This window comes from Hylaeus anthracinus, unplaced genomic scaffold, assembly GCF_026225885.1.
Source record: "Hylaeus anthracinus isolate JK02 unplaced genomic scaffold, UHH_iyHylAnth1.0_haploid 11985, whole genome shotgun sequence".
Lineage (NCBI taxonomy): Eukaryota > Metazoa > Arthropoda > Insecta > Hymenoptera > Colletidae > Hylaeus > Hylaeus anthracinus.
Genome location: NW_026534333.1, coordinates 5236058 through 5262191, shown reverse-complemented (window position 1 = coordinate 5262191; position 26134 = coordinate 5236058). Strand labels below are relative to the sequence as shown.

Below are 26134 nucleotides of genomic sequence, written 5' to 3'. Positions count from 1 at the left end.
AGAACCAATTACGCGAGTCGGGTGGACGCACCGTCGACAATTGTGATAATTATGTGGACGACAGACTGCTTTACAGGAGGTTGAACAAGAAATGCCGATATTCTATATGGTCTTCAGAGTTTTGAGAAACTCCGTCGAGTAAACAGCGCAACGAAAGAGTTGATCATTCTTCAACCCTGTTTACGCACTTTTGAGCACTCCGCAATGCCTAGCGCGAGGAACCACCTGCTTCGTGGCTATTTTAAGCTTGTTTAAAAAGCGATGTGGACAAAGGCTAGTTGTGCATGAAAGAGTAGATTTAGTAATGCATACGTATTGTATAATTTTGACAATGTTCAAGTAGCATGTTGATGAAGGAGTACGTCAAAGTACAGTAAAACTTTGATTCGAGGGATTAATTAAAGGGATGCTTTGATAGTCAAAATATACTTTAACTTTGCATCAGAAACTATAAGTTTAATTATATTTTATACAGAAAAAAAATTCGGTTCATTTTGATATGTGCTGACAAAACGTTGACGTTACTTGTGAAGGTGTTTTATGACATAATTTTGAATGATAATAGAAAGTAATAGTATGGCTTCATAAATAGAACTTTGAACTTTCTTTTACTGTTGCTAGTGTCTGCTTTGTTAAATAAAAAGAAACTTATGCTGTCTTGAACTTTGCAAAATCGATAATGCGTATACTGCGAGCGACGTTCACTATTTTGACTTTGTGCGGGTGTTTGCGCCCCTCTTCTTGGACATCCCCGTATAAGAGAATTCTATACAATGTTTACTCCAGTTTCTTATTTCTCACGACACACGCCCTCCTGTTTTCTCAAATACTGGACGTGGTTCTGAACGTCAAGAATCAAGACGAGTTCAGTGACAATATCTACATGACACTGGCGATATTCATCAGCTGCTACAAGATGTGCAACTTCTTGTACAATAGAAAAAAGGTTGCTTTTTTGATCGACACCCTCCAGAAGGAACCGTTTGTGCCAATGAATGCTCAAGAAGTCGTAATTCGAAGGAGATGCGAACGGATCGCTACGTAAGTTTTTACGTAGTTCTTTTTAAAGAACAATGACACTTGCTGTCTTTGTGAAAACAACTGCATCTATGCAAATTTTATTTTTGCTGGAGAAACAAAATTGAAATTATTTTATTTCTGTTCACTATCAATACCAAAAAAGACCATTAATTAGTTCTAAATAAATAATGGTATCTTTATAGGCGAAACACGATTGCTTACACGACTTTAGTCGAATGCTGCGTATTGTGTATGTGGATAACTTCGTTTATCAGAGATTTTGGACTCAAACAATTGACGTATCGCGCATGGTTACCTTACGACTATACTTCTTCTTCGCTTGCGTTCACTGTTACATTCGCCCATCAAATCGCAGGTTTAACGATCGGCTCGTTTTTGAACGTTGCTTACGATACTCTATACAGTGGAATGTTGCTTCACACGTACTACCAACTAGAGGTTCTCGAACATCGTCTGAAAAATGTTATGGAAGATGAAAAATACTCGGTCAAGCAATGCGCCCATCACCATCATCGCATATTACAGTTGGTTTTCAAGTTTCTCTTCGAAAATTAAATCCAAAGGAGCACCAGGAGTAAAATCGATCGTCTTAGTCATAAATCGAACTATAAAGTGAGCAATTCGACGAAGAAATATATTTCACTTCTGGTTTCCTTTGAATTATGTTTATTAATTTATTTCATATGCTTAGTGCTTGATTCGCGAGACTAAACAACAATTTTGTGGTACCCTTTCTGTAAATTGAAAGTAAAACGTCTAGTCAACGAAAGCATAACGATGTTAATTTTTGAAATTATTGCAGATTCGCCACGATAGTGCACGAAACATTTAAAACGATAGCTTGCGCTCAGTTTCTGGTCAGCACATCGATCGTGTGCTTCAACCTTTATCGACTCACACAAACAGATTTGGGGGCAAGATTAGCGGAAACTGTGCTTTATGCATTTTGTATGCTCACGGAGATATTCTATTACTGCTGGTATGGGAACGAAGTTAGACTGAAGGTTCATTCTTACTACAACGCCTTTCAATAACCAATTTAATCGTCGTAATTTGATAAAATTTGTTCATCTTGTTAGAGTCTCGAAATTCCTGACATGATAATCAAAAGTGACTGGATAAGTTTGGATGTTGGCTCTCGGAAAATCCTCCTGATGATCATGAAACGCGCGACGGTGTCCATCGAGTTCACTAGCATTCACGTTGTGTCGATGAATCTCGAGTCTTTCATGACCGTCAGTATACAATAAATATATTTTTACTCCATGTAATTATAAATACATCGCGATTCATTTGATAGTTCGTCTTCACATAAAATTTTCTGGCCATATTAACAAAATCACAAATATTCTACTACCTAGTGGAGACATTAAAATTCTTAAATCTGAGGTATTTATCTATCACAGTTGCTCAAGACTTCTTACACTGCTTACAACGTACTACAACAGGGTCAAACGAAGTAACACGAACGTGGAGATTTATTTGAAGGAAAACCAACTTTCCCCTATTGCAAAGTGAACGAAAAAAAGGAACGTTAAGAAAACCGTTCGAAGATCATACTCGAGTATGTATAGCACGCTATTTTGCTATCGACACCAATACACTCTACTGAATATAGTTAATGATATAACTTTGAAGAAATTCTTGATTTGCAATAAATCCTTTGTAGTTTACCTTGCTTACCTCTATAGTGTATGTAAAATTCGACGCTAGACGAGAAATATATACTTCAAATGAACGATGGAAGAACAGCGACAGTATTACATGACTTTGCAGTAAATGATAACTATCGCATCCCTTTGAGTATCGCGTTCTAAAGAATTTCTTATCTATTTCTCCTTTGAAATGTATTTCTGAACTAATATGATTACTGATCATTAATAACGAATAGCAAGGGTTGTTCCGTTCCACTGAGAAAACATGAATAAGTTGATCGAGCTTACATAATATGCGTAATTATCCGAAGAAAAACAGCGAAGTAGGAACTGTACTCTTCCGAGGGTTATCGAGGAATTTCGACCTTCTATAGTCTTCAGTGATGTATAGACTTTCGTTTGAGAATGAGCAAGGAGCGCAAAGTTAAAGTGTTCTATCCACTCGTGTTTTGAAACTCAATTAATTTGAAAGTCAAAACAACAACGAAAACGTACAGTGTTAAAACTATTTTAATTGTACTCCGAAAGAACAACTTAGTTCGTCTTTTATACTTATTTTAATATGCAGGTGACACTGTCTTCGAGATCTTTGAACAATAATAGACAATTGTAGATTTTATCTTTCCTCAAATTATAATATAAGAAGATAGGGAATAGTTTGGGCTATAAATAGTGGGTTTTATTTCCTTTTACTCTCGTTAGTGTCTGCTTTTGTAAAGAATCAGATGCTGTTTTGAATACTCGCAAATTCGACGATGCGTATATTGCGTGCGACATTCACAATTCTGAACTTGTGCGGTTGGCTACGCCCTTCTTTTTGGATATCCCCATATCAGAAAATTCTGTATAATTTCTACACGGTTTTCTTATTCCTCACGATACACTCTCTCCTGTTTACTCAAATATTGGACGTGGTTTTTAACGTAAGAAATCAAAACGAGTTCAGTGACAATATCTATGAGTCACTCGCGGTATTCATGAGCTGCTGCAAGATGTGCAGCTTCCTGTTGAATCGAAAGAAGGTGAAACTATTGATCGACACTCTTCAGAAGAAACCATTTTTGCCAATGAATGCCGAGGAATACGAAATTCGAAGGAGATGCGAACAGACCGCTACGTGAGTTCCAGTATTTCGCTGATAATTACTTGTTACTTAGCTAATTGTAAGTTAAGTTAATTTTAATAACCTAAGATTCACTTGCTGTTTGGCGTAAAATTTTAGATGATAAAACAACTATAAAATTAATTTTTACGAGAGATCTAAAAGTGCAATATTTTTTATTTTCGTCGCTATCAATGCCCGGGAGTACCATCAACTATTTCTAAATTAATAGCATTACCTTTGCAGGCGGAATACGATTGGTTACACAATTATGATCGAGTGCTGCGTAGTCTTCATGTGGACAACTTCGGTTTTCAGAGATTTCGGACGCAGACAATTAACGTATCGCGCGTGGATACCTTACGACTATTCATCTTCTTTGCTTACGTTTACTGTTACCTACACTTATCAAACTTCAACCGTGATGATCGGCTCGATTATGAACATCGCTTACGATACTCTGCATAGTGGAATGTTGATGCACACATACTGCCAGTTGGAAATCCTCGAACATCGTCTGAAAAATGTTACGAAGGATGACAACTACTCGGTCGAGCAATGCGCTCATTACCATCATCGCATATTCCAGTTGGTTCTCCAATTTTCCTTAAAAAAAAACAAAAGAATCTAAAAGCTTTGATATTCGTACACTTATTAAAAACCTTAATCTCTTACCTTGAATTATCAATAAATTTGAGTCACAGTTAAGCATTCTTCGTATTAGTACACAAAGATAGGTACGAAACGTGTAAGTACATGATATTAATGTTATAATAATTTATGAAACCGTTGCAGATTCGCCGCGATGTTGAACAAAACGTTTAAAACGACAGCCTGCATTCAATTTCTGATGAGCGCATCGATTGTGTGCTTCAACCTTTATCGAATCACACAAAAAGATTTGGGGGCAAGATTAGCGGAAACTGTGTTTTATGCATTTTGTATGATCATGGAGATATTTTACTACTGCTGGTATGGGAACGAAGTCAGACTGAAGGTTCATTTTTACTATAACATCTTTCAATTACCAATTTAATCGTCGCACTGTGATAAAATGCGTTCAAATTGTTAGAGTCTCGAAATTCCTGACATGATAATCAGAAGTGACTGGATAAATTTGGATGTTGGCTCTCGGAAAATCCTCGTGATGATTATGCGACGTGCAACGGTGCCCATCGAGTTCACGAGCCTGCACGTTGTGTCGATGAACCTCGAGTCTTTCATGGCCGTTAGTGTACCAATTTTTCTTTAATATCTAGCAGTAACATTGAAATTCTTAAATCTGAGATATTTATTTGTTACAGTTACTCAAGGCTTCGTTCACGGCGTGCAACGTGCTTCAACAAACTCATGGATAGTACCACGAGTATACAAATTTTCTTTTTATATGATGGGAGTCAACATTCCTTCCAAGTAAAACAATTCAAAACAATGGAAAGAAACAAGTGAGTTAGTAGAAACGATTAAAAATTATGTTAGACAATGTAGAGCGCATTAATAAATTTCATTAACTTTCATTCGTCTCAAGTATCTTACTTAAAAAGATGGTTTGCGAACCTCGAGAGTCAGAAATTAGCGAAACGCACTATGGAATAGCTCAAGAGGAAACTGACGGCAGTGTCTCATGGTCTTTCAATTATTTATCTTCCTCCGTGCATTAAAAATGCTTCTTATACACAATTACACTTTCGTATTTTATATTATAAGTAATGCGACATCTGCCGTCTATATTTATTTCTCACGCAAAATGCAATCCTGAATAATACTGAAATGAGAAAATCAGTAAACAGCAAGCGAGGTAGAAATTGTGAATTGCGAATACCATTGGATAGGCCGCGGTGACATGAATAAGTAATTCGCGAAGCAGCATTCGTCGTCGTTACTATAATTATATGATCTGTGCATTCAAAGGGAGAACAGTTGAAAAAAATTTCCTCTCCAGACGGTAAACAACGAATGTCGATATTCTATAAGCATCAGTGATACCTAGACTTTTGTCGAGCACAGTGCTTCTCGTACTCTCGTTTTCGATAGCATTCTTTTCGAATGTCCAAACAGTAAACTACAATACGGTATATATCAAACTATGCGACGAGTTAGTACAGTTTCAATTTGATTCGAAGAAACTATACTGCTGTAAAATTATGGTCGTTATCGTCTGAGTCTTTGGTGTTGAATGCTTAAAAATTAGAAGAATTATTTTTGAATTGACGATGCGTATACTGCGATGGACGCTCACTATTCTAACAGCGTGTGGTTGTTTGCGACCGCGATCTTGGACATCGTCGCTGAAAAAGTTCTTGTACAATGTTTACACGGCTATGGTAATCCTTCTGATATACACCGTCCTGGGTTCTCAAGTTCTGGACATATTCTTCAACGTTGAGAATCAGGATGAGTTCAGTGAGAATTTCTACACGACCCTGGCGGTACTTATCGGCTGCTGCAAGATGTCCAGCTTTTTGCTGATTCGAAGGAACGTCGCGATTTTGATCGACACCCTCCAAAAGGAGCCTTTAATGCCACAGAACGACGAGGAATTCGATGTTCGCGCAAGATTTGAAAAACTGAACGAGTAAGTTGGTTCTACTTGATTCTCGATAATGATTAGTAACTATGGAAAAGGAATTTTCTGGGGCACTAAAAGACTCGGGAATTGAAATTATTTCTTCGATTTTTACTGCGTATGCAAAAATCAGCTTAATTCTTTTGAATGCGGAGTATACTTAATTTGAATTGCAACAATTCCTATCATACTGATTAACGATGGTGTGTTCCCAGGTGGAATGCAATTGCTTACACGATTATGGTCGAATCCTGTGTGTTGTTCGGGTGGACAACGTCGCTCTTCAGAGATCTGAAACGGAGAAAATTGGCATACAGGGCGTGGATACCTTACGATTATGCTTCATCGTTTCCCTCGTTTACTGTTACTTACATGCATCAGTGTGTAGGTATGATTATCTGCTCGCTTCTGAACGTTGCCTACGACACTCTGATCAGCGGTCTGTTGATCCACACTTACTGCCAGTTAGATATATTTGGACATCGTCTGAAAAATATCATTAAAGATGAAAACTACAGGGCTAAGCAGTGTGCTCGACTTCTTAATCACATATACAGGTTGGTGTGTCGAATATCGATTTAGAGATGAGCATTCGTTCACTATTCGTTTGATTAAATAAAAATTGCATCCTGAACTATAGAAAGAAATATTTCATGATCAACAAGTAGAGAATTCACTCTCCAATTGGATAAACATCATGCATAGATTATTATAAGAAAAGTGAAAATGAAGAATACCAAGGAAAAAATTATCGATCGATTTCTGTTTCTAAAATGTTTGCAGTTTCGCCAAAATGGTTAATAAAGCATTCAGGATAATTATGTGTACTCAGTTTCTGGCAAGCACCTCGGTCATGTGCTTCAACCTCTACCAATTAACGCAAAGACAATTAGTAGGCGCGAGACTGATCGAAACGATGTTCTACGCGTTCTGTATGCTTATGCAAATACTGCACTATTGTTGGTACGGGAACGAAGTCAAAGAGAAGGTTCGTCCTTGGGATGCGATTTTAATTCTAATATTTAAATATTCGATTAAATCGCGACGATCTCATGCAATATATTTTCACTATAGAGCCTCGAGATTCCTAACATGATAATCGAAAGTAACTGGACGTCTTTGGATAACAACGCTAAAATGACTCTCCTGATGATCATGAAACGCGCGACGGTGCCCATCGAATTCACTAGCATTCACGTTGTGTCGATGAACCTCGAGTCTTTTACGGCCGTTAGTATGAAACAAAATTATCTTTACATTAAATTAGAAGATCCAATTATCAATCTGAAGTTATTGCAACAATTCCATTGAAACATGTGAAATTAAGTAAATTTTACACTACTAATTATAATATAACCACTTGGCGCTTTTAGATGTCTATTGAGATTTTGACAATTTTACATGTCTTTCAATTTTTATAACTCTCGTTAGAATCAACTGTTGAAACTCCGGAATGTTTCTGAAAATCATAACTCGTCTATCTCACATATAACGGTTATTTGGTCGTGAAAGTAGTCTTAGAGTTCTTAAGTTAAACATATCTGTTTATTACAGCTGCTCAAGACGTCTTACTCGGCGTACAATTTGCTTCAACAAAGTATCGGATAACATCGTCGTCATTATCGAACGGTCTCTCAGTGCTGCTGTATAAAATAATTAACCGAGAATGGGAAGAAATATGTAGAGGATAATATTAAGTATGAATTCTAGTAAATTCTATTCGACACTGTTAATAGTAATGCTGAAGAATAACTTGCCTTCCCTATAAGTAATTGATATAATTATTACTATAATTAGTAACGAGCTTATATGCATACATACACGCACAGACATGTATTTGCATACCATACATGATTATTTATATATATTCATGTATTTATTCATTTTAATCGTATTATTTGTAGAATTAAGAAATGTACCATTCAAAGTATTCGCTAACACAATATAATGGTTCCTGTTTTTCGGACATCTACGTAAAAATATTAATACATAAATTTACCAATGTAATATTGACGTTCAAAAACAACATTTATGGAAGAAAGAAGAATTGGAAAAAATTGTAGTTCACCCTAATAGTTATTCACAGTGTAGCACGCATATCCCGCAAGAGTAATCGTAGACTTAACGAACTCGTCATTGTTGCGCAAACAATAGTCGATTGAAATTTGCCTGTATCTTTCTCAATTCACCCCTACCATGCTCGCTCTCTGACAATAAAAATAACATATCGTGGCATTGAAACATTCATCTTCCATTTTCCACGTAAAACGTTCGTAACGTTCGATTACCTCGTTAGTATTTTATGCTTCAAGGTATCGTCATCATGTTTTTTCACATTTTCTTTCGCGAAATATAAATAAGTAAATAACGTCAACGCGTCCTCTATCATTACGATAATCACAAAGTCAGTAAAATCGAAGGGAGGTTGATGAGACGGGATTAACATTTCCACGGGTGGAGAAGAAATGTCGATATTCTATAGACATCAGTAGTACCCAACCTTTGAACAGTTAAGTCATAGTCGACGTGATTATGTGTTCTTTCAATTCGTATATCTCCAAAAAATTATAATTAGATGAAGCATTGAGGACGTAGAGCCTTCGTCAGTGTTATCGCGTAATCGTGTCTCGTGCAACAAAATGTTACCTCTACTCTTCTGAGAAGAAGACGACCGTGAAATTTACAAGTCGTCGCGATCACTGTGAAATTTCTAAGACTTTTGGATTTTCTGTAGAATGGATAATGCACATATTACGATGGGTGTTCATACTTCTTAGTTTGTGCGGTTGTTGGCAACCCTCATTTTGTACGTCTCGGTCAAAAACGATCTTCTACACTGTATACTCGGTCGTCGTGACGCTCATGCTACATAGTTTCCTGTTATCTACCATTTTGGACTTGGTTTTCATTGTTGATAACCAGAACGACTTCAGCGACAACTTCTACTTAACACTGGAGGTTTTCGCTGCCTGTTGGAAAATGAGCAGCTTGAAAATGTACCACGAAAATTTCGCATTCCTGATGGACACTCTTGAACGGGAACCCTTGGCGCCAGCGAACGCTGACGAAATCGAGATTCGAACGAGATTCGACAAGATCGCGCAGTGAGTATGTGCTTGAATTTTTAAAAATATCTGTGTCGTTAACAAACAATTCTTTCGAACTGTATGACTCATCGGATCTCGCCCTTAGATGTTACGAGGGAGAAATAAATGTTAACCTGTTAACTGGGGAATTTCTTGTACATAATTGCACTGTACAAGCGGATACATATACCCACAGCGAGTGTTAGTGATAATTTATTTTCATTAGAAATCATAATCATAAAGGTTCTTATTTAAAAAATGATTTTGATTTCATTCTCATCATAAAAATAGTAGGAACAAATCAAAAATGAGATGGTATGTTATTTGTTATATCATTCGTTCCGAATAAAATTTACCCAACACTAAAAAGATATAGAAAATAAAAGATAAATGAAGAGTACGTGAAAAACTTTTAAACGCATCGTGTCTTCGTAATGACGATTGACACGTATATATTAGCTCTGATTGCCCAGCTAACAGGTTAATCGTGGGAATGCTTTACAGTTTGTCAGTAGTATTTTTGCAGAAGAAACACGAAAACCTACATGCTTTCTTTAGTAGCATGTCTTGGGAGTATGCTTGCAACGTCGATCTTCACGGACGTCAAAACAAGAAAATTGTCGTATCGAGCATGGATACCCTACGATTACTCTTCGTCTTTTTGGTTTACTATTACTTACGTTTATTTAGTGATATGTATGGTGACCGTCGCGGTGATGAACGTATCCAGCGATAGTCTATTCAGCGGCCTATTGCTCCACACGTACAGCCTTTTCGAGATACTTGGACACCGTCTGAAAACCATCATAAATTATAGAAATGATTCGGTAAAGCAGTGTGTTCGCCTTCACATCCACATATACAGGTTGGTCACTGACTTCTTCAGCAATTCGATTCTTTACAGTGAGAGGACTAAACTTTGTCAAATTTGTTTAGAAATCAACTTTTTCTTTTTGTTGTAGTTTTTAAAAGATATGCAATTTCAAGCGTGAAACAGTGAAGGTTTACCGAAACTTTAAGTGCGTTTATCTTTATACTTTCGATCGATATGATCCAAGTTACAATCCCTTAAAAAAAAATTACTTTGCTATTCCAGATTCGCGATGATGGTGAACGAACAATTCAAAACAATCATCTTGATTCAGTTTCTGGTGAGCACGTTGATATTTTGCATCGAACTTTATCGTATGACGCAAAGAAATTTCGACTCGAAATATATCGAAATGGTGGTCTATGGTACCTGTTCGCTCATGCAGATACTGTACTACTGTTGGTATGGCAACGAAGTCCAAGAGAAGGTTCCTTCACAAGTTATAGAATTTAATCTTCGATTCGAGCATCATAATTTTACGCAACATTTTGATTCGTAGAGCCTCAGCATTCCTGACATGATTATCGACAGTAACTGGGAGTCGTTGGACACCGACTCGAAAAAAACTCTTCTAATGATCATGAAACGTGCAACGATGCCCATCGAATTTAGTAGCTTTCACATTGCATCGATGAACCTTGCGTCCTTCATGGCTGTGAATATGAAATAAATATATTTGTCAATTAAATAGACACACATTTTTGATTCGAAAATTTATTTTGGCGCTCTTATATAAAATTCATTCTTCATTAATATACTGTGGATTCTTACCCATTTATAGAAAATTTGAGTGTGCAAGAAACTACAAAATGCATACAGTAAGCAATAATATCATATATTCACATCTTTGATTCTTTTTTTTTTTATAGTTGTTCAAGACTTCCTACTCTGTTTACAACGTGCTACAACGAAGCGAAGAATAGACGAGACATTTTCTATCCTTAAAAACGAAGAAGTCGTGGATGAAATGATAGGAGAAGCAATATAGACAATTGAAACCTGTATTAGTGAATGTAGAGTTCGCTGCTAGGTATGAATATTAATAAATTCTACTGGAAACTATCGATGTCGTAATGCTGGTGATACATTTCTTTTCGTTACACTTTTTTCCACTGTCGTCTGATTATGTAATATTCGACGACTGACTTTTACTTTCCTCTTTCCGTTGAAACCGTTCAATGTCTCCTGATATTTTCTATCATTTTTTTACGCATAGGGAACAGAACACGCGAGCTAACGGTAACAACGCGAAAGTAGCGTTTACGAATAACCGAGGGATGTCATTACTGGAATAAATTATTAATCGGCCGCGCGTTCGTACTCTCCATTAATCCGCTAATCATATAGTTCGCGAACTTGAAGGGAAAGTATTGGGAGATGAGTTACTCCTTTGCATGTGGAGTAAAAATATCGATATTCTCGAGTCTTCAGTGATAACCAAACCACAGATTGAGAAGTACCTAAGTCGCAATGATGATAGTCTCTTTTTGTAGTTTCGTACCCAATGCTCTTACAGTTTCACACTTATTATACGCAAAAACGACGACATAGTGTTCTCTTTGTACAATATAATCATCCCTGTTCTCTTATCACATGATCTTCCTGGAAAAATAAATTATTCGACATCCACATATCAAAGTTGTTAACAAGGTAAGAGTATTTGAGCTTGCCATAAAACGCGTCGCGGGGGCTCCGCGACTGTTCCTAATGATTACCCGGAGATAAGAATTTCTGTCGATTCGGCAATGCATATATTACGGTATATGTTAACGTATTTGAACGTGTGCGGTTGTTGGCGACCGCATTCCTGGACGTCCGGACCCAAAAAGTTTCTCTACACCGCGTACATGGTCTTTTTGTTCCTGGTGGTACACAGCTTCTTGTTATCTCTAATCTTGGATTTAGTTTTAACCGTTGACAATCCAGAAGATTTCAGCGATAATTTCTATCTGACAGCGGAGGTATTTGTCTCAAGCTGGAAAATGCGCAGCTTGATAAGGTACCGTGGGAAATTTGCGATTATAATGAACAGCCTCGAGGAGGAATCCATGTTGCCGAGGAACGCGGACGAGGCCGAGATTAGGAAGAAATTCGACAACGTCGCGCAGTGAGTATGTGCTTCAATCATAATTAATTGTAACAGCATTAGTGGAGGTTACTTCAGTTTCCGACGATTATGTAATTATTAGACTGCGGATCTTTATGCAAAATAAAGTCTTCGCGAATGTGCCTACAAAAATTGAACCCAAATAGGAATTTTGTTTACTCTGCAAATATTATAATATGAACTTTACTCTCAATATTTTTTATATTCTTGCATACTGTGTGCATTTTGTAGTTTCTTGCACATTCGAATTTTCTATAAATGCATAAAGATCCGTAGTCTAGTAATTATAATTACCCTGTACACAAGAAGAATACTCTACAAAGTGTATTTTCAGAAAGAACCTGATAGCCTACATACTTTCACTAACGTTCTGTGCAACGTGCATGGTTGCGACCTCGATCGGTTCCGACTTCAAAACGAGACAGCTAACGTACCGTTCGTGGATACCCTACGATTACTCTTCATTACTTTTGTTCACTGTCACGTACATTTATCAAGCTACAAGTTTAAGCGTCTGCACGTTTTATAACATTGGCGCTGATTCTCTGTTCAGCAGTCTCTTGATTCACATATACTGTCAATTCGAGATTCTTGGACATCGTCTGAAATCCATCACAAAAGAGGGGAAAGTTTCGGCGAAGCTCTGTGCTAATCATCATAATCAGATATACCAGTAGGTTTTTATTTTGCTCAGCAAGTAGGAAGTTTATAAGAGGAGGATCGAAAATTGAATCGCACCTTTTTGACGAGTCGTAGCTATAGATTCAGTCGTGTAATTAAACAAAAAATTTCATTATATTAAAAATTACCTGCTAACTTGTATTCTTAGCCTTTTCAGTCCTGAATTCTTTTTTTTTTTTATGAAAAACTCTCTGTCATGTAAACTTTTGTCTAAAGAATACAAAGATCAATTCTGGCCTGACGAACTTAAGCTGAGACTCGTTAAAAAATAACGTTTTCACAATCGATCCTCTTCAAATTTTGAGCAACAAAAGGAATTTTAAACTAGTACTTCCGAATTTCTCCAATCTCGTAGACTCGCCACGAAGGTGAACGAGGAGTACAAAATGATAATATTAATTCAATTCCTGACGAGCACGTCGATGATGTGCATCGAACTTTATCAACTGACCCAAAGAGAAGTGGATTCGAAGTATATAGTGTCGGTAATCTACACGAGCTGCGCGCTTATGCAGATATTGTACTACTGTTGGTATGGGAACGAAGTCCAACTGAAGGTTCCGTGTTGAGATAAAGAATTCAATAGAAACGTCGTGATGTTATATGGAATTTCCTCTCGTAGAGTCTCGAAGTTTCTGATATGGTAATGGAATGCAACTTGGAGTCTTTGGACAACAACTCTAAGAAGATTCTTCTAATGATTATGAAGCGTGCCGTGTACCCTGTCGAATTCACGAGCCTTTATATTGTGGATGTGAATCTCGCGTCCTTTATGGCTGTAAGTACAAAATTATACCATTGATATACTTCTAGGCTACTCCTATAGTTCAAGTTAAATGTTGAATAAGAAAACCTAATGTTTTATTGTTAATAATACGTAATTGTGAGAATTGCCCGTGGTGAGAAATTTGTATAATACCAGAAGAACACTTGTATTTTATTATATCTTATTAAAATTAGAACAAACTCGTTTGCTATGCATTTCATTTTATGAACCAAGCTGAAGATCTCATCTATATTTTTACAAAATGTTTGGAAGTGATAATTTAGACATAGAGAAACTAGAAATGCTGTACTTACGTTAAAAATTAATTTTCTTGCTAGTGTCCACAATTCTCACGTAATCCTTTATTCCAGTTGCTCAAGTTATCTTACTCGGCGTTTAATTTGCTAAAACAGGACAAAGAATAGCATCATTACAGCTAGAAAACGCTCTGCGTTCAATCGTTCGAAATAAGAAGAAAGTAGAAGACTATTTGATTAAATGCTCACGAAATCCTTGTTGAAGTATGTACAACAAAATGTTAAGTATGAACGTCTATAAATTCTACTAAAATCTGTTGCGCTGAAGAATATTTTGCCTTTACCCTAACGCTTCACCCTCCCATCTGTTGGGAGAACTAGATATCCCCACGACAATCGTTAATCATGCATGTACCTGAAACAGGCTGGAGAATGCAAGAATAAATATCAGCCTATGTCTTTCAAACATTCATCCTCCGCTTTCCATTAAAAATTTCTCTCTCGAGTTTTCTGCTCCGGAGAATTTTTTGTCAGTATCTTCTACGGGATTTGTCGTCGACTTTTCTTACTTATTCCCTAAGTGATGGAAAACAACATACGGAATGCAAGGTAGCATTACGAATAGGAAGGGCAGCGTCTTTCTTCTTGTAAAATATAAATGAGCGTGTCGCAATCTCCATCTTTATAATAATAGCGTAGCCCCTGAACTTGAGGGGGAACCAACTTATGAAGGTTCACTCTTTGGGTGGTAAATAAGAAATTCCGATATTCCACGGTCGCTAGTGCTACCTTAACCTTCGAAGGTAAAGCCATCCTGTTCTATATCGTAACTTCTGGTCAGAATATTCAAAATTTTGTAAACCATCTTAGCAACGAAGTCGTATAGGTCTACCTACAGTGTTCCCTTCGTCAATCTTCCTTTTATTTTATATTTTATTTGAGTGCTTAATCTGTCATCTGTCTAACATCGATTATTGGACCTGATCGTCCAGTTTTATGTTTTCTTCCTTAACGTTTGAATAAGCAAAGCTTGTGTCGTGGTAAGCGAGAAAATAACAGTGCAGGAGCTTAGAATGAAACAAACGTGACGATCGAATGCAAATTACCTTGCAATAACTTGTTATAGAATATTTCTAAATAAGACGGAGACTGATCGTATAGTCAACGATGCACTCAATGCGGACCATACTCACGCTGCTTGCAATGTGCGGTTGTTCACGGCCATCTTCTTGGACCACTCCGACCAAGAAGCTCCTGTACACCGTTTATACGTTCTTTTTGTTATTCGTGATGCATAGCCTCGTGGTAACTCAAATTTTAGACATAATGTTTAACGTCAACAGCCAGCAAGATTTCAGCGATAATTTCTATATGACGGCGGGGGTCTTCATAACGTGTTTCAAATTGTGTAATTTGCTGACGAGTCGCGAGAATTATGCGATTTTGATCGGGTCCCTGCAAAAGGAACCTTTCACGCCAAAGAACGACGATGAAATTGAAATTCAGACGAGGTTCGACAAATGGGCACAGTAAGTTTGTTTTTATGTTGTTAGAAATGTTCTCTGATGTTTGTTGAACCCTAATTCCTTTTAACAGATGGAATGCTATTGTCTACACGACAATGATTGATTCGTGTCTAGTATGCCTGCTCACGGGGTCGATCTTCACGGGTTACAGAAATCGGAAACTAATGTACCGAGCCTGGCTGCCCTACAACTATTCCTCTTCCATTTTATTTACTATTACTTACGCTCATCAAGCTGCTGGTATGTCCATATGCGCGCTTGTCAACTCTGCCTACGACACTCTATTCAGTGGCCTATTGATTCATACGTACTGCATCTTCGAGATACTTGGATACCGTCTGAAAAATATTATAAAATATGGAGACAATTCGGCGAAGCAGTGCGCTCGTCTTCACAATTATATATACAAGTGGGTCTGGTACTTTTTTTTTCTACAAATTTCGAATGTGCGAAAAGAAAAAAGAAAATTTTGACACACACTTTGCAGATTTGCCACGATGGTGAACAAGGAATTTAAAACAGTGGTACTTGCTCAGTTTATGATGAGCATGTTTTTGCTTTGCTTCGACCTTTATCAGTTAACGCAAAACGAGATGCAATCGGATTTTGTGTCGCTCGTGTTTTACACGTTCTGCACGATTATGCAAATATTGTACTACTGTTGGTATGGGAACGAAGTCAAAGTAAAGGTACGTTCCTGTAACGAGGAATGATATCTTCTATTAAATCAAGGCAATTTGTTACAACCTTTTCTACGATAGAGTCTCGAAATTCCCAATATGATAATCGAAAGCAACTGGACATCTTTGAGCAACGATGATAAGAAGATTCTCTTAATGATTATGAGACGAGCGAGGGTGCCTATCCAATTTTCCAGCGTAAAACTCGTCACTGTGGATCTAAATTCTTTTAAAGCCGTAAGTATAGAATATTTTGGCCGAACCATCCTGAATAATTAACTCTAGCATGAAACTCAATTTTTTTAACTTAAATTTAGATCCTTTCAGAAACAAAACTGCAACATATTTTATAACGTAAGAAAATTAGATCACTTGAAAATTCTTCATTAAAAACAAAATACAATTTAGAACATACAAAAAATCAATTTTTTCAAAGATTCACACCAGAGCACTTTCTTCATTCAAAAAGAAACGTGTCAACGATACGATACGAAATGCATAGCTTAGAGATTTAAGTAAAAATTAACCGTGTACCTTTTAAAGAAGTTAATAAGAGTTAATTGGCAAATAACAATGAAATCCACCAGTTACACATTTGTTCCAGATAGTGAAAACGTCTTACTCTGCGTTGAATGTGCTGCGAAACGGTAAAGCGGACTAGAAGACGCGTGTCGTATTTTTTTTAACATTTATCTATCCCTCCGAGTGTACGTACCTTTTGAACAATTCAAAACATACGAGAAATGTGTACGAATGGTAATACATTTTATAAACAGTTGTTAAATCTTCGATGTTGAAGAAAAATAACCTGCCTCTATAACATCTCTCAGTGACTACTTTCCCTTTCGCAATAAAAAATTACCTTTTAAAAATTGATTATCCATTTAATATTCACAATTCCTGACTTTGAGACGACAAGATAGCATTACGAAGGGTCGCGTCTTTACTCCAATAAAATATAAATAAGCGAGTCGTGCCGTCTCATTCCCCGATATTATGATAATAACGTAGCCCGTGAACTTGAGGGGGAAGCAAATCGAGGAAGTTCTCTTTTCATGGTGTAAACAAAAAATACCGATATTCCTCAATGTTCAGTCATACCTTAGCCTCGGTTCAAGAAACAATCAGGATATCGAATAGAGAGGATCACTTCTGTCTGCAACTTTGTTAGTTATTGTAGCAACGAAGTGGCTAACGCCACATAACTTCTTCCATCTATTTTCTGTGACCGTCTGTCTATTTTCTTCATCGATATCTGTGTAATCGAGCCTTGTGTCGTCTTACCCTTAAAAAATATGAAAACACAGACTTAGAATGCAATATTCCGCAACATTTGAGATTTAGATTGCACTATCTGTGCAACGTTTGATCATAGAATAAGTCTAAATAAAAGAAGGTGTATTCGTCTAGTCGACGATGCACTTGATGAGATCGATATTCACGCTCCTCGCTGTGTGCGGTTGTTCGCGACCATCTTCTTGGACTACTCCGACCAAGAAGCTCTTGTACACCGTTTACACGTTTCTTTTGTTACTCGTAGTGCATAGTCTCGCGGTAACACAAGTTTTAGACATAGTGTTCAACGTCAACACCCAGGAAGAATTCACCGATAATTTCTACATGACGCTGGGGGTCTTCATATCCTGTTGCAAAATGTGTAGTTTGTTGACGAGTCGCGAGAATTACGTGATTTTGATCGAGTCCCTGCAAGACGAACCATTCTCGCCGAGGAACAACGATGAAATTAAAATTCTCACGAGATTCAATAAATGGGCACAGTGAGTTTCTTCTTTTATTGTTTTTTTTTATTTGGTTTGAAATAATTCGACTGCTACAACTTGGAAACACTACTCACTTTGCCGTGCTAATCTTTAGAAACATCCTCCGATGTTTGTTGAATCCTAATTCCTTTTAACAGATGGAATGCTATTGTTTACACGACAATAATTGATACGTCTCTAGTATGCATGCTCACGGCGTCGATCTTCACGGATTACAGAAATCGGAAACTAACGTACCGAGCCTGGCTACCTTACAACTATTCCTCTTCCATTTCGTTTACTATCACTTACGCTCATCAAGTCTTCGGTATATCTCTGTGTGCGCTTGTGAACACTGCCTGCGACAGTCTATTCAGTGGCCTGTTGATTCACACGTACTGCATCTTCGAGATACTGGGATACCGTCTGAAAAATATCATAAAATATGGAAGCGATTCGGCGAAGCAGTGCGCTCGTCTTCATAATCATATATACAAGTGAGTCAGGTAATTGTTTTCTATAAATTTATAGTGTTCGAAAAGAAAAAACAAAATTTTGATACGCACTTTGTAGATTTGCCACGATGGTCAACGAGGAATTTAAAACAGTAGTATTTGTTCAGTTTATGACGAGCATATCTCTGCTTTGCTTCAACCTTTACCAGTTAACGCAAAGCCAGATCCATTCGGAATTTGCGTCGCTGATGTTCTACACGTTCTGCACGATTATGCAAATATTGTACTACTGTTGGTATGGGAACGAAGTCAGAGTAAAGGTACGTTCCTGTAACATGAAATTCTATTTTCTATTCAATCAAAATGCAATTTTGTACAATGATTTCTATGATAGAGTCTCGAAATTCCTGAGATGATAATCGAAAGCAACTGGACGTCTTTGAACAACGACGATAAGAAAATTCTCTTAATGATTATGAGACGAGCGAGGGTGCCTATCGAAGTTTCCAGCGCAAAACTCATCACTATGGATCTAAATTCTTTTAAAACCGTAAGTATAGTATATTTTAGGCGGACCATGCTGAATAATAACTTTAGGATAAAACTCAATTTTTTTAACATAAATTTAGATCCTTCCTGAAAAAAAAAATTGCAACATATTTTATAACGTAAGAAAATTAGAATTGTACACCTTTTAAAGAAGTTAATAAGAGTTAATTGGCAAATAACGATGTAACCCACCTGTTACACATTTGTTCCAGATAGTGAAAACTTCTTACTCTGCGTTGAACGTGTTGCGAAACGGTAAGGTGGACTAGAAGACGCGTGTCGTATTTTTTTAACATTTATCTATCCCTCCGAGTGTATGTACCTTTTGAACAATTCAAAACATACGAGAAATGTGTACGAATGGTAATACATTTTATAAACAGTTGTTAACTCTTCGACGTTGAAGAAAAATAACCTGCCTCTATAACATCTCTCAATGACTACTTTCCCTTTCGCAATAAAAAATTACCTTTTAAAAATTGATTATCCATTTAATATTCACAATTCCTGACTTTGAGACGACAAGATAGCATTACAAAGGGTCGCGTCTTTACTCCAATAAAATATAAATAAGCGAGTCGTGCCGTCTCATTCCCCGATATTATGATAATAACGTAGCCCGTGAACTTGAGGGGGAAGCAAATCGAGGAAGTTCTCTTTTCATGGTGTAAACAAAAAATACCGATATTCCTCAATGTTCAGTCATACCTTAGCCTCGGTTCATGAAACAATCAGGATATCGAATAGAGGGGGTCACTTCTGTTCGCAACTTTGTTAGTCATTGTAGCAACGAAGTGGCTAACGCCACATAACTTCTTCCGTCTACAGTGACCGTCTGTCTATTCTCTTCATCGATATCTGTGTAATCGAGCCTTGTGTCGTCTTTCCCTAAAAAAATATGAAAACACAGACTTAGAATGCAATATTCCGCAACATTTGAGATTTAGATTGCACTATCTGTGCAACGTTTGATCATAGAATAAGTCTAAATAAAAGAAGGTGTATTCGTCTAGTCGACGATGCACTTGATGAGATCGATATTCACGCTTCTCGCTGTGTGCGGTTGTTCGCGGCCATCTTCTTGGACCACTCCGACCAAGAAGCTCTTGTACACCGTTTACACGTTTCTTCTGTTACTCGTAGTGCATAGTCTCGTGGTAACACAAATTTTGGACATAGTGTTCAACGTCGACAGTCAGGACGACTTCAGCGACAATTTTTACATGACTCTGGGAGTCTTTATTTCCTGTTGCAAGATGTGTAATTTATTGACGAGTCGCGAGAATTATGCGTTTTTGATCGAATCTCTGCAAGAAGAACCTTTTGTGCCAGCGAACGAGGATGAAATTGAAATTCAAACGAGATTCGACAAATGGGCGCAGTGAGTGTATTTTTATATTGCCGGTTTTTAACATTTTTATTTGGAATAATTAGGATATATGTTTGGAAGTTGAATTGGCACATTTAACTTATTTCGCTTCGATTAAAATAGTTTTCTATTGCAAACTAACGTTTTTACAGATGGAACGCAATCGTCTATACGATATTAATGGAAATCTGTCTAGTATGCACAATTGCATCTTCGATTACCACGGATTTTAGAAATCGAAAATTAACGTACCGAGCCTGGATACCTTACAACTATTCTTCTTTCGTGACGTTCACGATTGCTTACACTCATCAGGTCGTAGGTATAGCGACGTGTTCGGTTTTAAACGTTGCCTGCGACAGTCTGTTCAGTGGTCTGTTAATACACACGTATTGCATATTCGAGATACTGGGATACCGTCTAAAAAATATCATAAAATATGGAAGCGATTCGGCGAAGCAGTGCGCTCGTCTTCATAATCATATATACAAGTGGGTCTACTATTTTCAATAAAATAAAATAAAATAAAATAATCAATTCTTATATAATTGCAGATTTGCCACAACAGTGAACGAAGAATTTAAATTAGTAGTATTCGTCCAGTTCCTGGCGAGCATGTCTATGCTTTGCTTCGACCTTTACAGATTGGCCAAGAACGAAGTGCATTCTCAGCTTGTGGTAGTGGTGGTTTATACACTCTGCGCGTTTATACAGATATTTTACTACTGTTGGTATGGGAACGAAGTCAGATTAAAGGTACGTCCTTTTAACAAGGAATTCAATTTGCTATTGTAGGAGTCCAAACGAAAAGTATGCCACGGGGATTCGAACTCACGATCCTCGGATCCACAGTCGACCGCTTTACCTACGCGACCAATCCCGTACTCTACGTTTCGTGTTCTTATTTGACTCCTTATTGTTGGGTATGGGAGGCGCGGATACTACACTATTAAATCAAAATGCAATTTTATGCAATGATTTCTATGATAGAGTCTCGAAATTCCTGAGATGATAATCGAAAGCAACTGGATATCTTTGGACAACGACGCTAAAAAGATTCTTCTAATGATTATGAAACGGGCGACTGTGCCCATAGAATTTTCCAGCGTGTATTTGGTGTCTATGAATGTCAACACCTTTAAATCCGTAAGTAAAGTATGGTATGATATGGCTTGAATCAAAAACAAATTGGAGAAAAGTTGATTAATGAATAAGAATCAAATACGTTGCATACACGCTTGTTACAGATAGTAAAGAGCTCTTACTCGGCGTTCAACGTGCTCCGAAGTGGTCAAGGGGACTAGAAGGAGTGTGCAGTGCTTTTAAATATAATTCTACACTTTTTGAAAGTAACGTATCACGCGGTGAATGATTACGAGAAAGAGAAAAGAAAAGCAAGTAACATTATGTGTGTTTGAGAATGAGTGAATTTGATATAAAACTCGCCACTGTGTCATATTACTCCTCATTGTCTATAACCTTCGTAAAATAAAATTACTGACGTTTGCAAACGAAAATTCGGAATAAATGGAATACCAAATTTTCGAATATTTCTTTTTCCTTCCTCTATTAAAAACGTTTCAATTGAATTACGTGGTTGTGAAATTATGTTTCAATTAATTAGACGTAGTATTGGAATCTGTGGATTACGACGCTGGAAAGATTCTCTTAATGATGATGAAACTTGCAACGGTGCGTATCCAATTTACGAGTATGTGTATGTATCGTTTTAATAATCTGCCTTACATTGAAGCTGTACTTACATTGATGGCTCACTGGATAACTTTGAACTCGAGATCATTATATTCGTCATATGCACTCTTTCTCGAGGCCGACAAAGAAATTTAGCGTTAGGAAATTGATGATCCTCCCATTTTCGCCTTAAAGAATAAAAATATGTTACCATATGAAATCCATGAGATCGAACATTCTATCTTTAAATAAAAACAAATGATTCAAGTGATCTGCTTTAAATATGAGACGAAAGTGGCCCAGATGTTACTAATTTGTACATGTCTGCATATTACAGTTACTCAAGACTTTTTACACGGCGTACAACTTGCTTCAACAGAATCTAGAATAGCATGAAGAAATCGACGACTGTCTCAATACGTGAACAAGAAAACTGTCTCTCAATCACGCAAAACGAGAAAATCGCAGAGCTTGGAAAAAAGGTAGAAGAACATGTCGTTAAACGCATCCAACAACTTTGCCGAAGTGTGTAGAGCCAAATATTATTTGTTAATATCGATAAATCCTATTAAACTATGTCAACAATGTCGTGCTAAGAAATCACTCGCGCCCCTTCCAACATTTTACATCGGACTGAATCGAAAGAAATACTGGTAAAATCCAACGTCAGTTGTATAACACGTACGCATTTAAAATTCATGAACGCAAAAATCGCAACCACAACGTGTGCCCTTTAAATATTTACTTTCCGTTTGTTTGAAAAATGCCTGTCTAGGATTTTGTACTTCACGCAATTTTTTGTAGGCTTTCTCTTATTTATTCTCCACGCGCAATGTAACTCTGTGCATTGGCGGAAAACAGTACTCGGAATAAAAGATAGCATCACCAGTAACGAGAAAAGAAACTTGTCTTTACTCTTGAAGAATATAAATATGTAAGTCGCGTCGACGTATTCCCTGCTATCATGGTAATAACGCAGTCCGTGAACTTGAAGGGAAGTCGAAGAAAATTCTTCATACGAGGGTAGGAAAGAAGTACTACAGTCTATAGTCTTCAGTGAAAGCTAGACCTCTATCCAACGAACAATCAGGATCGCGAAGCGGAGACATCGTTTCTGTTACAAATTGTTTTCTATTTTGCACGTCGTTATACCAATGAGATTGCATAGTTTTCTACAGCTATAGTGTTTCCTTCTGGAATCCTTATGTTTTATCGCGCAATCTCGTCGATGTTCAGGAAGTAAGCTAACTAAAGCCCGAGTCGTAGTTTAGGAATACAGAAGTAGGTCTAGCGCTTCGAATGAAAGTACTCGAAGTTCCTGTATAAAGTGGAATAATTGTGCAACGTCTGATGAACGAATACGTCGTGATAAGTTAGCTGTACCTAGTCAGCAATGTACATATTTCGATGGACATTTATGCTTCTCACGTTATGCGGTTGTCTGCCACCAGCTTCTTGGACCTCTCCGTTCAAAAAGTTCTTGTACAATATCTACACGATTTTTCTGGTGTTTCTAGTGCACAGCCTCGTATTAACCCAAATTCTGGACATAGTGTTCAACTGCGAGAACCAGGACGACTTCAGCGACAATTTCTACTTGACGGTGGGGGTGTTTGTTTCCTGTTGTAAAATGTGCAATTTGTTAACCAGCCACAAAAATTACGCAATTCTGATAGAAACGCTCCAAGAGGAGCCTCTGACGCCCGTGAACAACGACGAGGTCGAGATTCAAACGAGATTCGAGAAGTGGGCACAGTGAGTCTAAGGTTTATACAGGCTGTAACGTGTTGGAAGCTAGCTTGATAGAAACTGATGAATAAACTGCCGATTTTATGCATTTATGGCGTACTGTCGCTGGAAGGGATCTTGTGAGGACGTAAAGTCGGTCGGACATCGATCTTTACAATTTAAGTCGACCGCAATTAGTAATCTGACACCTTTTTAGACAAGGACAGAGCTAGACTTTTCGTTTAGGGCCGTATGGTATCAGAATTAGGATGTTCATATTTCAATAATTTTTTTCTTCTTATGTATATTCGTTCACACATACGAGAGCTGTCTACTTATTGAAAATACTATGGTAGGTAAGAACTTAGTTAACCAATCATCGTCAAGAGTTTTCGGTTTTTCCAATTTGAAAAAACCCGCGTAGCAAACATCAAGTCTTGGGGCCCCGGGGTGTAACGTGGGCATGTATACTGTAGAGCCGCGACACCCCTGTCGTCCTACGGATCAGTTACCTGGCACAATAAAGCAATAACCACTGTTTCGGTTTACGACCTGACAAGATCCCTTCCAGCGACAGTACACTAATATGAAAAACATACAAAAAATAAAAAGTTTCACTGTGATATACATAATGCACGAAAAAAAGATTGCTAGTCATCCAAATAATATTATTTACAGGAGGAACGCGATTGTCTACATAGTGGTAATAGAATGTTGTTTAGGATGCATGGTCGCGACGTCTGTTTCTTCAGATTTCAAAACGAGACAGTTAACATATCGAGCCTGGATACCGTACAACTACACCTCGCTGCCTGCGTTCTCTATCACTTACGCCCATCAAATGCTAAGTATGACGATCTGCACGTTCCTGAACATTACCTGCGACAATCTATTCAGCAGTTTCATGATCCACACTTACTGCGTCTTCGAGATACTCGAATATCGTCTGAAGAATATCGTGAAACATGGAAATGAATCAGCTAAACAATGTGCTCGTCTTCATAACCATATATACAAGTGGGTTCGATCATTTTATTTTTCTTCAAATACAGAATGCGCGAGAAGAGAAAAGAAAATTTTGTCGAGCGTTTTGCAGATTTGCCACGATGGTGAACGAGGAATTTAAGACGATAGTGTTTTTTCAATTTCTGGTGAGCATGGCGATGTGTTGCTTCGACCTTTATCGGCTCGACCAAAACGGAACGGAGTCGAAATTTATGGAAATGATGGTGTACGCGGTGTGCACGCTTATGCAGATACTGTATTATTGTTGGTATGGCAACGAGGTGAAACTGAAGGTACGTTCTTTTAAGCCTAGATTTTAAATGCCCTAAATTTCAAATTTGACACGTCGATATTTTCGTAACTTTAATTTGGAAAATCGGGCTTCTAAGGGTCAACGAAGAATTCGATATGAGCTTGGAGTGAATTGCAATTTGAATGTTCAGAATTTTATACGACACATTCATTGACAGAGCCTCGAAATTCCCGATGTAATACTCGAATGTAACTGGCCAGCTTTGGACAACGACGCTAAGAAGATACTACTTATGATGATGAAACGTGCGACGGTGCCTATCGAGTTTTCCAGCGTGCACGTCATCTCCATGAATCTCGAATCTTTCAAAACAGTCAGTAGAAAATATTTATATACGTCTTCTTAACTCACTGGTATCATCGACTGTCTGAGAGACTCAGAAAAATTATGTTCGTCATTTTTTAAACGATCACCGTATCATTATAATTTCTCAATTATTTTTGTCTGATTTGAAAACGAATGATAGCATTATACCGGATGTATCGGACAAGTCCACTTGTTACAGATAGTAAAAACATCTTACTCGGTATTTAACGTACTCCGCCAACGTCGAGAGAACTAGAAGAGTTGTGCGTTGTTTTTAAAGAAAAATTTATCAGCTTTTTCGAACGGACCTACTACTCAGCGAATGAAAGAGAAAGATAAATCACGAACAACACGAGGAACACGCGATACTCGGTACGAATGGCAAATGTGGTAAAAAAATGGTAAAAGAATTTGAATTTTGCGTCCCTATAATGCATTTGACTTTTTTCTGTCTATTTTCTCTGTGGCATATTCTTTTTAAAAACACGCGATGGAAACAACGCTACGTATTATAAACACAAATTTAAGGATCACTAAAAAATATACGTTATCTTTAGGGCGAAGTAATCGAAGAAAGGGGGATGAAAGGAGAAGAAAGTGGAAACATACACTTCAAAAT

The 26134-nt window shown here is 37.4% G+C and overlaps 7 protein-coding genes and 1 long non-coding RNA gene across 9 annotated transcripts; 7 read left to right on the top strand and 1 right to left on the bottom strand.

Annotated features, from left to right (window-relative positions):
* Positions 1-493: 493 nt before the first annotated feature.
* On the top strand, positions 494-2504 carry LOC128886780 (odorant receptor Or1-like). The gene is made up of 5 exons (XM_054141944.1): positions 494-1041; positions 1224-1565; positions 1844-2045; positions 2121-2276; positions 2448-2504. Exons 1-5 carry the CDS (start codon positions 680-682, stop codon positions 2502-2504), a joined length of 1119 nt encoding a protein of 372 aa, XP_053997919.1. The 5' UTR covers positions 494-679.
* A 947-nt stretch (positions 2505-3451) lies between these two features.
* LOC128886779 (odorant receptor 46a-like) lies at positions 3452-5156 on the top strand. The gene is made up of 5 exons (XM_054141943.1): positions 3452-3813; positions 4045-4386; positions 4594-4795; positions 4871-5026; positions 5103-5156. The coding sequence occupies exons 1-5, from the start codon at positions 3452-3454 to the stop codon at positions 5154-5156; spliced, it is 1116 nt and encodes a 371-aa protein (XP_053997918.1).
* Positions 5157-5446: 290 nt separating this feature from the next.
* LOC128886778 (odorant receptor Or1-like) lies at positions 5447-12052 on the top strand. Its single transcript, XM_054141942.1, has 10 exons — positions 5447-6373; positions 6580-6921; positions 7148-7352; positions 7439-7594; positions 7919-7961; positions 9099-9468; positions 9977-10315; positions 10547-10748; positions 10821-10976; positions 11191-12052. The coding sequence occupies exons 1-10, from the start codon at positions 6012-6014 to the stop codon at positions 11242-11244; spliced, it is 2229 nt and encodes a 742-aa protein (XP_053997917.1). The 5' UTR covers positions 5447-6011; the 3' UTR covers positions 11245-12052.
* A 103-nt stretch (positions 12053-12155) lies between these two features.
* Positions 12156-13685, bottom strand: LOC128886864 (uncharacterized). The gene is made up of 3 exons (XR_008459927.1): positions 13561-13685; positions 12863-13030; positions 12156-12296 (listed from the first exon to the last, which is right to left on the bottom strand). It is a non-coding gene; the product is annotated as an uncharacterized LOC128886864 (long non-coding RNA).
* LOC128886856 (odorant receptor 46a-like) lies at positions 12294-15581 on the top strand. Of its 2 annotated transcripts, XM_054142048.1 has the most exons (5): positions 12294-12432; positions 12763-13101; positions 13465-13666; positions 13732-13887; positions 14247-15581. In XM_054142048.1, the coding sequence occupies exons 2-5, from the start codon at positions 12812-12814 to the stop codon at positions 14298-14300; spliced, it is 702 nt and encodes a 233-aa protein (XP_053998023.1). In that variant the 5' UTR covers positions 12294-12432; positions 12763-12811; the 3' UTR covers positions 14301-15581. The 2 variants fall into 2 exon arrangements, with proteins under 2 accessions (XP_053998023.1, XP_053998020.1); XM_054142045.1 differs by having other exon boundaries at positions 12430-13101.
* LOC128886777 (uncharacterized) lies at positions 15459-19612 on the top strand. Its single transcript, XM_054141941.1, has 11 exons — positions 15459-15661; positions 15729-16067; positions 16146-16347; positions 16420-16579; positions 16947-16985; positions 17646-17701; positions 17749-18116; positions 18257-18595; positions 18672-18873; positions 18948-19103; positions 19315-19612. Exons 1-11 carry the CDS (start codon positions 15459-15461, stop codon positions 19369-19371), a joined length of 2121 nt encoding a protein of 706 aa, XP_053997916.1. The 3' UTR covers positions 19372-19612.
* Positions 19613-20415: 803 nt separating this feature from the next.
* Positions 20416-21987, top strand: LOC128886855 (odorant receptor Or1-like). Its single transcript, XM_054142044.1, has 4 exons — positions 20416-20962; positions 21026-21227; positions 21462-21617; positions 21719-21987. The coding sequence occupies exons 1-4, from the start codon at positions 20652-20654 to the stop codon at positions 21773-21775; spliced, it is 726 nt and encodes a 241-aa protein (XP_053998019.1). The 5' UTR covers positions 20416-20651; the 3' UTR covers positions 21776-21987.
* A 1569-nt stretch (positions 21988-23556) lies between these two features.
* On the top strand, positions 23557-25771 carry LOC128886776 (odorant receptor 46a-like). The gene is made up of 5 exons (XM_054141940.1): positions 23557-23918; positions 24570-24908; positions 24988-25189; positions 25367-25522; positions 25715-25771. The coding sequence occupies exons 1-5, from the start codon at positions 23557-23559 to the stop codon at positions 25769-25771; spliced, it is 1116 nt and encodes a 371-aa protein (XP_053997915.1).
* Positions 25772-26134: the final 363 nt, after the last annotated feature.

What these genes read in the sequence shown, in the direction of transcription:
- LOC128886856 (XM_054142048.1), top strand. Translation starts at nt 12,812, where the DNA reads ATGGTTGCGACCTCGATCGGTTCCGACTTCAAAACGAGACAGCTAACG. An exon ending in CATCATAATCAGATATACCA is followed by an intron (nt 13,102 to 13,464) that starts GTAGGTTTTTAT and finishes CCAATCTCGTAG; the next exon opens with ACTCGCCACGAAGGTGAACG. An exon ending in ATCTCGCGTCCTTTATGGCT is followed by an intron (nt 13,888 to 14,246) that starts GTAAGTACAAAA and finishes CCTTTATTCCAG; the next exon opens with TTGCTCAAGTTATCTTACTC.
- LOC128886855 (XM_054142044.1), top strand. Translation starts at nt 20,652, where the DNA reads ATGGAAATCTGTCTAGTATGCACAATTGCATCTTCGATTACCACGGAT. An exon ending in CTTCATAATCATATATACAA is followed by an intron (nt 20,963 to 21,025) that starts GTGGGTCTACTA and finishes ATATAATTGCAG; the next exon opens with ATTTGCCACAACAGTGAACG. An exon ending in ATGTCAACACCTTTAAATCC is followed by an intron (nt 21,618 to 21,718) that starts GTAAGTAAAGTA and finishes CGCTTGTTACAG; the next exon opens with ATAGTAAAGAGCTCTTACTC.
- LOC128886777 (XM_054141941.1), top strand. Translation starts at nt 15,459, where the DNA reads ATGTTTAACGTCAACAGCCAGCAAGATTTCAGCGATAATTTCTATATG. An exon ending in AAATTCTTTTAAAGCCGTAA is followed by an intron (nt 16,580 to 16,946) that starts GTATAGAATATT and finishes TGTTCCAGATAG; the next exon opens with TGAAAACGTCTTACTCTGCG. An exon ending in AGATTCAATAAATGGGCACA is followed by an intron (nt 18,117 to 18,256) that starts GTGAGTTTCTTC and finishes TCCTTTTAACAG; the next exon opens with ATGGAATGCTATTGTTTACA.
- LOC128886778 (XM_054141942.1), top strand. Translation starts at nt 6,012, where the DNA reads ATGCGTATACTGCGATGGACGCTCACTATTCTAACAGCGTGTGGTTGT. An exon ending in GTACAATTTGCTTCAACAAA is followed by an intron (nt 7,962 to 9,098) that starts GTATCGGATAAC and finishes GATTTTCTGTAG; the next exon opens with AATGGATAATGCACATATTA. An exon ending in CTTCACATCCACATATACAG is followed by an intron (nt 10,316 to 10,546) that starts GTTGGTCACTGA and finishes TTGCTATTCCAG; the next exon opens with ATTCGCGATGATGGTGAACG.
- LOC128886776 (XM_054141940.1), top strand. Translation starts at nt 23,557, where the DNA reads ATGTACATATTTCGATGGACATTTATGCTTCTCACGTTATGCGGTTGT. An exon ending in CTTCATAACCATATATACAA is followed by an intron (nt 24,909 to 24,987) that starts GTGGGTTCGATC and finishes AGCGTTTTGCAG; the next exon opens with ATTTGCCACGATGGTGAACG. An exon ending in GCAACGAGGTGAAACTGAAG is followed by an intron (nt 25,190 to 25,366) that starts GTACGTTCTTTT and finishes ATTCATTGACAG; the next exon opens with AGCCTCGAAATTCCCGATGT.
- LOC128886779 (XM_054141943.1), top strand. Translation starts at nt 3,452, where the DNA reads ATGCGTATATTGCGTGCGACATTCACAATTCTGAACTTGTGCGGTTGG. An exon ending in AGATGCGAACAGACCGCTAC is followed by an intron (nt 3,814 to 4,044) that starts GTGAGTTCCAGT and finishes TTACCTTTGCAG; the next exon opens with GCGGAATACGATTGGTTACA. An exon ending in TACCATCATCGCATATTCCA is followed by an intron (nt 4,387 to 4,593) that starts GTTGGTTCTCCA and finishes AAACCGTTGCAG; the next exon opens with ATTCGCCGCGATGTTGAACA.
- LOC128886780 (XM_054141944.1), top strand. Translation starts at nt 680, where the DNA reads ATGCGTATACTGCGAGCGACGTTCACTATTTTGACTTTGTGCGGGTGT. An exon ending in CACCATCATCGCATATTACA is followed by an intron (nt 1,566 to 1,843) that starts GTTGGTTTTCAA and finishes AAATTATTGCAG; the next exon opens with ATTCGCCACGATAGTGCACG. An exon ending in GGAACGAAGTTAGACTGAAG is followed by an intron (nt 2,046 to 2,120) that starts GTTCATTCTTAC and finishes TCATCTTGTTAG; the next exon opens with AGTCTCGAAATTCCTGACAT.